Here is a 13,351-nt window from a genome sequence, read left to right as displayed (position 1 = left end):
CAAATCACTTTTCAAACTTTTTTCTTTCCAGCAATGTTGCGAATGACAGAAGACCATGTGCTTCCTGAGCTGAACAAGGTAGTGGATGAGGGCTGCGTGTCCACATCAGCAAGTGTGCTTACACAGCCTTCACAGCAGGGTGTCCCTGTGTAGCCCTGGCTGTCAGGCTGGCCTCTGACTCAGAGATCCACCTGCCTGGAGCCCCTGAGTAGTGAGATTAAAAGTATACGCCACCACCACCCAGCCTTTTTTTTTTTAATCTCACATCACATTATTATGGCTTACCTACCTTTATGATATCTATGTTTTCGTGAAGTTCTGTGACCTGTGAGAAAGCATCTTTATAATCCCTACATTATCTTCCTTAAACCTTAAATGCTTGCTTATTTTCCTTGAAAAGACTATAGCACCTATGTCAGCGCTTGGCATGCAGTAGTTTCTAGTTATCAGGATTGTGGCAGGTGCCATGGTCTCCCACGGTGTGTGGGGGGTGTGTGGAGTAGGGATAAGCCTGTGTGAGGCCTGCACACCCACCTGGTCAGAACTCCATGTTCTGTGGAGTCTTTGATTGGGACTCTTTCTTGGTCTTGATTTGCTTTCTTTGTCTCATTTTGTTATAGATGACTCAGAAGGATATAACATTTGTTGCTGAATTTCTCACTGAGCATTTCAATGAGGTAAGAAGTTTATATTTCTGTGGTTTTTGAGAATAATTTTGCTAACCCTCAGCAATAGTAAGTAGTAATTGCATTTAATCCAATTTAGTTAAAGACCTTAGCGATTACTTTTTTAAAACTATTGAACTAATCATTGACCGTACTTAGCACACTTAGTCTGCTTCTTTTTGTGTGTGTCTCACAGTCTTTAAAAGAGTAGCTGCAACTATAGCTTTCTTGTAAAATACGTGTCTTTGCTTCAGTTTAAGATTGCTTTCTTTTTATTTATTTATCCTCCAGGCTCCAGACCTTTATAATCGGAAAGGAAAATACTTCAATGTTGAAAGAGTTGGTCAGGTATGAACACTAGCTTAAACTTGTTTGATTTTAAGAACTAACTTTAAACTGAATAGTGTTAATTTGAGAGGGAGTCGGGGGGCATAGGAAGGGCTGAAGGGAGGGGACTTAGGATGGTTTGGAGGGAGAAAAGGAAAGGGGTGAAATGATATTATATTTTAATTAAAATAAAAATTAAAAAACTTAGTGTTACTCTCTGTATTATCCAAAGTTTATGGTAATTTAATACATATATAAATACATATATATTGCAGGTCTGCCTTTTTTTTCTCTCTCTTTCCGAGACAGGGTTTCTCTGTGTAACAGTCCTAGCTGTCCTGGAACTCGCTCTTGTAGAACAGGCTGGCCTCGAACTCACAGGGATTCGCCTGCCTCTGCCTCCCAAGTGCTGGGATTAAAGGCGTGCACCACCACTGCCCGTAGGTCTGCCTTTTTAGTAAAATGACCAAAGATAAATATTACTAAAATATTTGACTCAGAGCCCTTATATATTCTGAACAATTATTAAGGACCACAAGCACTTTTAAGTCAAGTGTTAACTGCCACATGTGGATGCTATTGTTAGTGTAGAAATTATTTATTCATTTATTAATTAAAAATAAACCACGTGTCATTAATATTTCAATGGAAATTTTTAGTGGCCTGACATTACTTTATGTATTAGCAAGTCTCATCTCTGCCTAGCCAGTAGAAAACAGTTTAGGTACCCTGTTCACTTCTGTGTCAGTCTCTGCTGGATGTGCTGATTTGGTTAATGTAGTTCAAGGATCTCTGGACTCCTGCCCGCCTGTTCTCGGGAGGGACAGCAGTGTAACAGCTTTGTCTGTGTCTTTTGATACAATAACACCAAACCCAATAAATGGTGGCTTCTCAGAGGTTATTTTTCGTGTGGAATTTGAGATTCTGTCAGTGAACTGTCCATTGCCTGATCACTGAATCTGTTCATCTTCTTTAACGGGGAACACTCTTTTATCCATGCGTGGCTTTGTAAAATCATGTCTTAGTATTTTTGCAAATCTTGATTCTGTGAGGTCATGGATCACCTTACGGTTAGTAAGTCTCCAGAAGTGGCATTTCATCTGTCACAGAACTCTTTAGTACTGTGAAACTGTCACACGTAGCGGTGGCAGGTGCATGTTCTTAACTTTTAATTCTTGCTTAAAAGTTTGCTTCTTTATTGAGACAAGAACTTATGAAGAATCCTCGTCTTGCTGTGAGCCTACAGTCTTCCTGCTGGGCTTATGTCTGTGCCATTGCACCGAGCTGGGAGTTTAAATGTTTCACTGGCATGGAATGCCTTCTGGTTGTTTGGTTCAGAGAGATCAGCTTACTTTATTTTCTAGAAGGTATCTTCCTCATACCCAAGATGAATAGTTTTTCCTCCAGCCACTTTCTTAAGTAAAGATACAATTCTGTGTCTTAAAAAGTGTATTGTCTAACTTAAAACCAAAAGAGTTTCACAAGTGCCTCTCCGTAGGGTAACATTCATGTGCAGCAGAAGTGTCATGTGCCTTCTTTCCAGTTCTGTCACACAGAATATTAAAGATCTGTACTCGGGGGTTGAAAAGTATTGAAAAATCAATACTTTTTAAAGTACGAATATGTGGGGAGGGGTGGCTGTAGTGAGTGCCTTTCTGATCTGGCCACTTTCCCCACACTGGTAAGTACAAATGCTAGGGCAGTGAAAAGGGCGTGTGATCTTGGGGTTGTTACCAAGCTGCTGTCGATCTGTTGGATTGCTTGTATCTTGAGAACTCCCAGGGGTCTGTGGCTACACTCTAGAGTACACTGATTGTTGGCACGTAATTCATAACAGCTTAAAATAGGCTTGTGGAAATGAAGCTCACGCTTGACTCAGTTATGATCTCTACACTGTCTTCATTCTGACCTTTCTAATCATTTGCAGTTTGTTTGCTTGACATTTAGCAGACTTTTCTCCTCTTACTTTTTTTTCCCCCCAAGATAGGGCTTTTCTGTATAGCTCTGACTGTCCTGAAACTCCATCAGTAGACCAGTTCAGCTGGCCCTCCAACTCACAGAGATTCACCTGCCCTTGCCTCCTGAGTGCTGGGCTTAAAGGAGTGTGCCACCACCTCCCGGCTTCCCCTTGCTTTTTAACAACAGACTTTCAGAGTACTTGGTAGTCAAGCACAGCAATGTACTAAATAGGAAACCAGCCATTTGGGCGGCTTTGTTCTTTACTGAAAGTCAGTGCTCAACTTTCCTTACAGTACTTGAAGGATGAAGACGACGACCTTGTGTCACCCCCTAACACGGAGGGAAATCAGTGGTATGACTTCCTCCAAGGCAGCAGCCACCTGAAAGGTACCTCACGAGCTTGCTGACAGTCACCCGAGGCCAGGTCCTTAGCGCACCAGTTGATAATGGAGTGGAGACCTGATGAATGTTCCTGACTTCCTAGGGCTAGTTTTTTATGTCAGTTGTGTTTGTTTGGAGAGACAGCAGAACAACAAATAAGTTGTTATACTCTCATGATGGGTAGAGAACTCTGTGACACCAATTGACCTGTTTTCTGTTTACATGATATCAGCCAATCCCAATTCCAGTTGAGAGTTTTGATGCTCGCTTCAGTATGACACTACAAACCTTGAGTCTGTAGGATTCAGAGCTTAATATTCTTACCAGGCTGCCCCACAAAAGTCAGTCCCCAGGTTGCCTGTGTCTCTACCTAGCAGGCTACAGGGAGTGTTCATGCCTTCCTCTCTTCAGTGTGGAAATGCTCAGGTTTCCTAGCTTGCTTACTTTAAAAAAAAATGCAGCACAGGAGTAGCTAAGCAGGAGATGTATGGAGTAGGTGTTCCTCCCAGCACTCGGTGTTCAACAGCCCGGAGTCTCTGCAAAGCCCTAGCATATGGATTTCTTTAACAGAGATATCATTACATAGATGTGATTGATGATGTCATTGGCCACTGGTGATTAATCTGGACCTCCACCCCATTTCCCTCCACCGGGGTTGGCAGATAGAGTTGAAAGTATAGCTTCTGATCAAGGTGCCCTGTTCTGAGGCAGTTGAGGAACCTTCCGTAGTGGCCTCAGTAAGGCAGAAACCTTTGGTGGAATTGTTCTAGGGGTGGGAGACAATGATCACAGCCTTTTTCTCATGGGAGCTTAACAGACTAATGTTTAAAATACATTTACCAGCATAGTGAGAGTGTGAGGTGCTGTGTATAGGAGGTGCCTACAGAGCCGCAGAAGAATGGGCCTTCAGAGTCTGGCTCTTTATAGCTCTAGTAAGTCTGCTAACCCTGTTTGTTTAATCTGTAAATCACTTCATACGGTTATTGTAAGCCACATTAACAACAGAAAACGATCTCACAGGGCTGAGTTCAGCAGTAAGAACCGCTATCCTCTTGCAGAGGACCCCAGTGTGGCTCCCAGCACCCACCCCAGGGGCTCACAATGGCCTGTACCTCAGGCTCTGCGGGAATCTGGTGATGCGGACACTGGCACTCACGTGTACAGACCCATACATGTGGGTATAATTAAAAATAAATAACAAAACCAAACAATTTTGCAGAACAGGAAGGAGAAAATGCTATAGCATATCACTTTGGTTTTGTTTTGTGTTTTGAGACAGTGTTCTGTGTATCAGCCTTGGCTGTTCTGGAGCTCTCTTTGTAGATCAGGCTGACCCCAAACTCAGAGATCTGCCTGACTCTGCCTCCTGAGTGCTGGGATTAAAGGTGTGCACCACCGAGCCATATATCACTTTCTACTGATAAAGTCTTTAAAAAAGGTTAAAAAAAAGATATTTGTGTAGAGTAGTTTCTTATTTCATGTTTCTGTTTTAATATCATCCCAAGATAACACCAGCTGCCCTGTTGTCACCACAGAGCAGAGTGAGCTGTGGTCCTTCCTTATTAGACCAGCAGAAATGCGGGTGGACGTGGGTGAGAAGTAGCTGGTTTAGTAGAGAGGGGTGGTGGGATGCAGGGGCTGTGATGGTTCTTAATGAGGTATATGTATAAAGGGATAATAAGTCCACCATGAGATACATTGGGCTGGTTCTGTTTTCTCCTAATTAGTACTTTACTATAGCTTGTTTTGGGTTTTGTTTCTGTTTTTGTTTGAAACCAGAAAGTCCTTTGCTGTTTCCTTATTATCCTCGAAAATCATTGCATTTTGTGAAAAGGCGTATGGAGAACATTATTGATCAGTGTTTGCAAAAGCCAGCAGTAAGTCTGAAAGAAATTGCATGTCTTTATGTGGGAGTGAGAAAAGCTGCAGTGTCTGGCCCGCTTGTGTGAATGACCATAATATATAACTGCTTTTCATTGTTAAGATGGGCGCTTTCTTATGGTCCATCTTGTCAACTCCTTACATGAATTTTAAAATTGGACTAGTGAAAATGTTGACATCTTTAAGAATTTGTTCCCAGAAAGTGGTTTAGTGTTTTTTTTTTTTTTTGAAGTTTTAGTTTCAGAGCTCGCATGTCTTGTTTTCACTGCTGAGAGGTGGAGGTTGAGAAACTAGTGAGAGGTGGGCTTTCATTCACCTGTGCGTCATTGCAGCTCCTTTTAGAATTCTCTCTTCCTTCCCACCTGTCACTGAGGTTTCTCACACTAAGGTTTGACAATAGCGATTTTAAAAACAACTTTAATAGTGATGTTCACATTTTCTGTAGAGTATCTCCGGATGTAATTGCACTAATTATGTCTTTTTTCTTTTCCTTTTTTGCTTTGTATTGGGAGTGGGGTGGGGGTTAAACCCAGCATTTGAGCATTCTGGCTAGACATTTTTTACCAATAACTGCATCCCCACCCTTGATAATTTGGTTTTAAATCTTACTCTATATAGGATGTAATTGGAAGATCGATGAATCAAGCAATTTGCATTCCATTATATAGAGATGCTAGAAGGTAATTCTCTTTACCTATTGTGTGCTGTACGTTTAGCAATGATTCTACATTTTTCTCATTTTCTTTTCTTGTTGTTTTAGTATGGACTCTGCCCGTAGATTGCTAAAATTCCCATTTCTGTAAGTCTCTTCCCATCCTGTCTGAGAAATATAATTGTGTTTTAACCTTAGGCAGCTTGATACCATATCCTGACTTTAAATTTTGTTCCGTAGGTGGAATAATAAAACTTCAAATCTACATTATCTTCTTTTTACTATTTTAGAAGACTCGGTTTATAAAATGTGCATCTTAAGGAGACATACTGATATTTCCCAGTAAGTATGGATCTGAAGTTTAAAATTACAGAGATAAGATTTTATCATCATTATTATTATTTGTTTTTGTTGTTGTTTTGCTTTTTTTTTTTGAGACAGAGTTTCTCTGTGCAGCTTTGGAGCCTGTCCTGGAACTCATTCTGTAGACCAGGCTGGCTTCAAATTCACAGAGATCCGCCTGCCTCTGCCTCCCGAGTGCTGGGATTAAAGGCAAGCGTCACCACCGCCTGGCAAGATTTTATTATATTTTAACAGTTAACACACAACTTTTCTGCCATTGTTTTTGATTCTAAAAATATTTATTTGTTAGCATCCCCACCCCCCCTTGTGTGTGTGTGTTTATGTACAGAAGAGGGCTTTGGATCTCCCGAAACTGGAGTTACAGGCAGTTCTAAACTGACCCATGTAGGTGTTGGCTCCTCTGGAAGAGCAATAAGCACTCCTAACTGCCGAGCCATCTCTTCAGCCTATCATGTTCTAGTGAAGTTACCTTATGACTTTCCATTTGTCTCTTAACTGTTCTCAGTTGTGGTTTTCACATCCTTAAGGTTGTGTGATCACTTCTAGATTATAATGATATATATAGATATTGTATGGTGACTCTTTCTTTAGGATCAGAAAAACAATCTGACAATAGAATCAGGGTTCTATCAGAAGAACTTTTTGACATTTGCAGCCATATTTTGTATACATTATGAAAGGCCTTTCATCTGGGGCTAGTGATGTCTGTCAGTAAATGGGAGGCTGTGTCCACAGAAACTCTCTTTGAATTCTGAAGAGAGATCAAGTTCACAGCTCCATTAGCACCTTAAATGGTGCTAGATCTCGGTTTTAAAGGGAAGTTTTCAGGCTGAGATAGCCGTAGAGAAACAGTTTGTCCTCTCCAGGCACCCTTAGTTAAGCATCTAACTACTTTTTGTTGGTGGTGTTTGTTTTGAGACAGAGTCTTACTGTGTAGCTCTGACTGTTCTGTAACACACTTATGTTGACCAAATTGGTCTAGAAATCAAGAGATCCACCTGCCTCTGCTTCCCCAGTGCTGGGATTAAAGGTATGTGCCTCCTTGTCCAACTGATATCTAAATACTTTGGTGACTATAAGATTGTTAAACCAAGGTGATTTGTCCTGGGATGTTTAGCTCAATGGCAGCATTCTGTAGCAAAAGTGTAGAATTTTCCGTCTGCCAACTGCATTCTTTCAAGTGTTTAGGTTGCTAACTATCCAGTTTGTTCCATAAATTCTTCTTTATTTCCTTTCTTTCCTCAAGATCCGTAAGTAATGGGCTAATTGGTATTAACTTTGGGAGCTTCACATACTCCACAACTGAAAAAGTCAGAAGAAGGTGAGTTTTGACGCTGGTCTAGATGACAAGCGCAGGTCCTGGGGTGGGGGTTCTGTGTGCTCTAGTTATTGGGTAGGAGGGCGTCAGACTCAGCAGTGGTAAGGGCAAGTGTTCTCTCCTGCAGAGGAGTAGGGCTCCTTATAATATATATGTGAGGCTAATTTACTTAGACCTGGTGAGAACTTTACAACCCCACAGGACTGTGTGCCCTTATGTGTTGTGCTTTCCTGCAGTTCTTCTAAGCCAGGAAGTGATGTGGTTCAGGAAGCAGATGTTTGGTGAGACTGAAGTCCTTGTTACTGCCCTAAAGCAGCAACAGAATGAATGTTCATCTCTTGATTTTTCCTAGGGTTCAGAAGCACAGTAACAACCAAGCCAGCCCTGATGCTTTGTGGGGGAAGACCACTCTGACCACTGGCTGGTCTTTTTATTCAGTATTCCTTTCCCAGAATTTTTAGTGATACTTTGGAGATAGGTCTGTTTTTCAAGTGTGAAATCTTATTTTTACATTCAGAATATAACATGAGTGCCACTCATGAAATCTTAGTAGACATAAGGCCTGGACATTGATGTCAGGTGTAACTGTGAGCTAACTTCACAGATTTTTTTTTCTTTTCTCATGATTACCTATTTTTAAGACTTAGTTGTATTGCGAAAAATAGTATAGAAGGTAATTTAGAAATTTTTAATAGAAATGAATGGGATAATTTAATTGTCTTATAGAGAATGTCAATGTCCTAAGTTATGTTTTTGACCTCAGCGTCAGCAAGAAGTGACCCATTCAACGTGTTCTCAGCAGCTGTGATCATTTTGCTTTAACAGAGCGTTCTCTCCTAGCGCTTACAGCTGTCTAGACGCCCAGTTCTATGATGATGAAACTGTAACACTCATCCTTAAAGACTCCATGGGACGCGAAGGAAGAGACAGGATCTTGGTTCAGTTGCCGTTGTCCTTAGTGTATAACAGCGAAGATTCCGAAGAGTATCAGTTCACTGGGACTTACTCCACAAGGTAACTAGCTGACTTGTAGGAGAGCGTTAGCCTCATAGGACAAGAAACTTTTCTCTTATCCTGCCCCACTCCTCCCTTGCCCTCTTCTAAACCCCCTGACCTTAGCTGGCCTCCCAGTGCTAGAACTGCTGGTGTATATCACCATTCTAGCTAGCAATTAACTGGTATTTTGTGCTTTTATTTGTTTGCTTAGGTTTTTCATTTTGTTTTGAGACAAAGTCTTGATATGTAGACCAGGCTGGTCTTGAACTCATAAAGGCACACCTGACTCGGGGTTTAAAGGTGTGCACTACCATGCTTAGCAACTATATCTATATATCTATATCTATATATCTATATATATATCTATATATATATCTATATATATATATAGTTATATATAAGATTCTTCTTGTTTAGGCATACCAAATAATAGATTTTTAGTTGGTAGGAATAACTATTGAGGCAGCTGAATGGAAATACTACTTTATATTTTTTGTCTGTGATTTTCTGTGTTGTCATACTGGAAATTGAGCCCTAAGTTTTCCATGTGCCAAGAAAGTTCTCTACCACGCTACTATATTCCATATTCCAACCTTTTTTTTAAAAAAAATTTTTTTTGATAATTTGGCTAGCCTGGAACTCACTATGTAGCCCAGGCTGGCCTTGACCTCATAGGACTCTGCCTTGTGTGTGATGGCATTAAAGGTTTGTGCCACACCCCTCTTTTTATTTTTGGCAGTCTCACTAAATTGCCCAGGCTGGTCTTGAACTCACTCTGTTTCTCAGTAACTTGTGATTTCCAACTTGCTGGGATTACAGACCTGCATGCTAAGTTCAGCTCACGTTTTGTGTGTGTGTGTGTGTGTGTGTGTGTGTATGCAAACTTTACTAACTTTCCTGTTCTTTTGGTTTAATACTTAATGAAGAGGAATTCCTGAGAATGGGGTGGCTTTGTTCCGTTTCCAAGGGCACTGTTAGCCTTAGTTTGTAGTGAAATTCAGTTTAGATTTGTACTTAGTGTTTTCCAGAATTAGGACTTCATTATTTAATTAAGAGTATATGACCTGTTCTAAGAGGTGAGTTTAGTTGAGTCTGATGGTTAAGTAACTAGATTTTCTCAAATTTTAAAATGCATTTATTTTCTCTCTGAAAGAAAATCAAACCTTAACTGGCGTGCTATTCTGTATGTTTGGCATTGCAGTGTTTTACAGCCTACCTTATCACGACTGTTTTGTGGTGGCTGCTAGAATTCTATTGAGGACGGGGTGGGTGGGGGGTGGGGGTGGGGGGGTGGAGGAGCTTCCCCTGACAGTCCTTTTGACTCATTTTCTGTAGACTGGATGAGCAGGGCAGCATTATCCCCACACGCACCCTGCACTTGGAGAAGCACTGGAGGCTGCTGGAAAGCATGAAAGCGCAGTATGTTGCTGGGAATGGCCTCCGGAAAGTGTCCTGCGTGGTGAGTACTGCAGGCAGCTCGGGGTCTGACCTTGTCTCTGCAGAGCCTTCAGTAGATGAATGGTATACAAGGCCCTTTCTCTGTCATTTTATGAGTCATGGTTTCTATTAACTATACGCATGTAGTAGCCTTGACTGTTCATTTCTTATTCTAAGAAGGCTTACTAAATAGGTAAAAAATCTCTGAATTTTTCTAATCTTATGAATTGTTTTATGTAGAGGTCGTTTTACATAAGGTGAAAGCTGAGTTGAGTGACATTATAGAAAATGATTGGGAATAAAACTCCCATAAAGCCGTCCTTTGATTTAAGTTTCTGATTCTAATTCCTGCACATAATGGATTTGTTAAGCTTTCATTCAGCAGTGTTTGTCTGCTTCTGTGTATGTTAGCTCAGCTCAAACCTCCGGCACGTGAGGGTGTTTGAGATGGACATCGACGACGAGTGGGAGCTCGACGACGACTCCTCCTCCTCCGAGGACGACGAGGCCGGGGGGAGGCCCGTGAAGGTCAAGGAGGAAGTGCTGTCGGAGTCGGACACGGAGGAGCACCAGCATGCTGCTGCCCTCGACCCAGACGGAGTCATCAAAGTAGAGAAACTCGACCCTGAGCTGGACTCATGACCCAGTTTAACAGCATGTGTTACTGTGGCAAAAAACATAGGGGGTGGACTAAGATGGTGTGGGTCACATTGAATTATCTGTGTAACAAAAATAAATGATAAATTTTATTTTTTCATACTGTTTTATCCTTTTGGAGGTGAGTCACTGTGGTAGATTTCTTTCTTGCTGAGATTTCTCTTTCATACTGTGCAGAAATAGTGTTTAAAGAAAACACTGATTTGATATGAAGAAAAGGCAAGTCATTTCTGTCAGAAGGTAGCCTGATTATTCCTGTGTGAGGGAGCCTTACATTCGAATGGTCAGGGCACATATTCCTGTAACCTCAGCACTTAGGAGTCTGAACTAAATATAAATAACCATTTATCCCTATATTTTGGTGCATTTCATGTATGTTATTTAAACATTTCTTTTTATTATTTTTGCTTGTGTGTGTGTGTCTGTGTGTGCTTATACAGAGGTGTGTGTGTGAGCCCTCAGAAGCCAGAGGTGTCAGATCCCCTGGAGCTGGAGTTAAGGGCAGTTGTGAGCCTCCCAGCATGAGTGCTAAGAACTGAACCCACGTCCTCCGGAAGAGCAGAGGGTACTTTTAATTTCTAAGTCACCTCTTCTGCTCCTACATTTTATATTTTAAAATCAGGCCTAATCTTAATTTTCCCTTGCTATTTAGGTTTCTAGAATACTTGGAAAAATTTAAAGTAGATTATGTTGATTTACTCTAATGCTAAGCCAGAAGATATATCCTGTCTTATGATTTAAATAACAGCACTCTGCTTCATGACCATGTGATTACCTTTCTTGGCTCCGTCCCTGTTGATATACGCTTTGGTGTTTAGACGGGTCCTTCTCTCTGTGTAGAGCTGGCTAGGGACACACAAGCAAAGTAACTGTTGGCCACTGGGAACTTGAGCTGTGCAGACCAACTGACTTGGGAAAAGATGTGGGCGGTGTTAACTTCCTAATGCTCATGCCACAATAGAGATTTCAGTGCATATGTGAGTGCTAGTGTATAGGTCACTGATAGATGAAGGGCTGCTTTTGAAAGCTTTAAATATCTGTAGGCAAGAAGGCCTATTAATAACCAAGTGAGTGGGTAACTGTGGGGTTGCTATGTGGTTTAATAGGTAGATGGCTCACCATTGAGTGTAGAGTACCAAATAAAACAGCAGCTCTTTGTTTGCAGGCTTCTGTATTGGACGTCCACTGAACAAAGGAGTTAACCTGTGCTGAATTCAGTGTCATCCGAAAGAAACCAAATCCTTCAGTCTAAACTTGAGAGAAATCAGAGCAGAGGCAGTTCCCCAAACAGTCCCTTCTCAGTCAATATGGCAGTGACGTTCCTTCCCTCTGCCTTAACCCTCACAGAAGGGATGGGTGTCAACTCCTTGTTTTCCTGTGTTCTGTCTCCCACTTACAAGTTTAACTATTAACAAGATTAACTATTTGTTGTTTGTTTCTGTTGTCATCAGCCGCCTCGTCTGAGTTCATCAGAACACTTACTCTTTTATGGGGTTAGGTTTTGTCCAGTTCTGGAATCACAAAGTGAGACAATTACAATCTTTATTTGTTATATTTGTCTGGGTGCCTTCATGCACCTGATCTGTGGGCTTTGAAAGGAGAACTGAGTGGAAGCCACTCCCCCGCGCAGCTGCAGGGCGGTCTGGTTTCAGAAGATGCCCTGCTGTGCCACACAAGGTAGTCTTGAAACTGGCCGGCCTCTGCATAAATGTCCTGATAGTTGGCCAGTGTTTGTAGTATGGTGTCAGATGTTTTACAGTAGATTGTATTAGCAGTGAAGGTACCTGTCAGGATGGAGAAACAGCAGGCAGCAGGTATGCGAGGCATTTTGGAATGACTGCATTGCATACATTTACCTAACTTGGAAGGATCGAGGGAGCAGATAACCGGATTATTTTTAGAATGAATTGTTCTTTCAGATAAGCAGTTCCTTATTAACCAGGAATCTTTCCAGGTGACTTCACTGTTAGGTTCATAAAGGCTTTGGGACATGCACAGTGACTTCCTGTGATCTCATTAAGTTGGAGTTGAAATTCCCAGACTGGACTAGAGCTAGGATCAGTGCATGTCTATGGGTATGCCAGGTACCCTTTGAAGCTGACTTCCTAATTTGGGAAAATAGTTTGTGGTTAATGTTTTTTCCTATATGTAACAAATATGAACTAGATTCCTACTATATCCAAATGAAAATTTTTAAACTGATAACCAAACTTTAATGAGATGTACAGTACTTTTTATATATACTTTCATTGTTTTACCATTACTTTGCTTTTTAAATTTTTCTTGGTACTGAAGATCAGAACTGGGGCAAATACTTGACCACTGGGCTACATCATCAGCCCAAGTATTTTGGCTTTTAATGTTTTTAATAACTTAATCATTTCAGAAGGAATCTTTAGTATATAGAGCTACAGCGTTGAATTTACATATAGCACTTAGTGAATGAAAAGGTTTGACAGTCCAGATACTGCCACTCCTGGCTGTGTGGAAGGAACATTAGGGAAAGCTCCCTGTTAGAGGGGCTTCGGAGGAGGAAGTTAGGGGCTCATGGGATGTTGCTGGTGTGATATCTGACAAAATTGACACTAGGGGTGGCGGTGGTAAGACAGACTCTCCATGGCTCTGGCTGTCCTTGAGCTCAGTGTGTAGAACAGGGTGGCCTACCAGGTGCTGAGAATAAGGAGAGTACCCCATGCCCAGCTCACATTAACACTC

General features: G+C 41.4%; 1 protein-coding gene across 2 annotated transcripts in view; it reads left to right on the top strand.

Annotated features, from left to right (window-relative positions):
- Anapc4 (anaphase promoting complex subunit 4) overlaps nt 1–10,728 on the top strand; it is a 31,252-nt gene extending 20,524 nt beyond the window's left edge. The window contains exons 17-28 of one of the 2 annotated variants that reach the window (XM_048414830.3): nt 32–78; nt 621–677; nt 957–1,013; nt 3,245–3,338; nt 5,112–5,209; nt 5,832–5,893; nt 5,974–6,012; nt 6,106–6,207; nt 7,475–7,549; nt 8,387–8,560; nt 9,878–10,001; nt 10,391–10,728. In XM_048414830.3, coding sequence (XP_048270787.2) covers nt 32–78; nt 621–677; nt 957–1,013; nt 3,245–3,338; nt 5,112–5,209; nt 5,832–5,893; nt 5,974–6,012; nt 6,106–6,207; nt 7,475–7,549; nt 8,387–8,560; nt 9,878–10,001; nt 10,391–10,621 — 1,160 coding nt within the window. In that variant the 3' untranslated portion in view covers nt 10,622–10,728. Of the gene's footprint in view, nt 1–31; nt 79–620; nt 678–956; nt 1,014–3,244; nt 3,339–5,111; nt 5,210–5,831; nt 5,894–5,973; nt 6,013–6,105; nt 6,208–7,474; nt 7,550–8,371; nt 8,561–9,877; nt 10,002–10,390 lie in introns of both variants that reach the window. The other variant, XM_048414829.3, reaches the window with a different exon arrangement.
- The last annotated feature ends 2,623 nt before the right edge of the window (nt 10,729–13,351 follow it).

This window comes from Myodes glareolus, chromosome 8 (genome assembly GCF_982192425.1).
Source record: "Myodes glareolus chromosome 8, mMyoGla1.1, whole genome shotgun sequence".
NCBI classification, from domain to species: domain Eukaryota; kingdom Metazoa; phylum Chordata; class Mammalia; order Rodentia; family Cricetidae; genus Myodes; species Myodes glareolus.
Note: the sequence above shows the minus strand (reverse complement) of the source record. Positions and strands in the feature narration are given on the sequence as shown.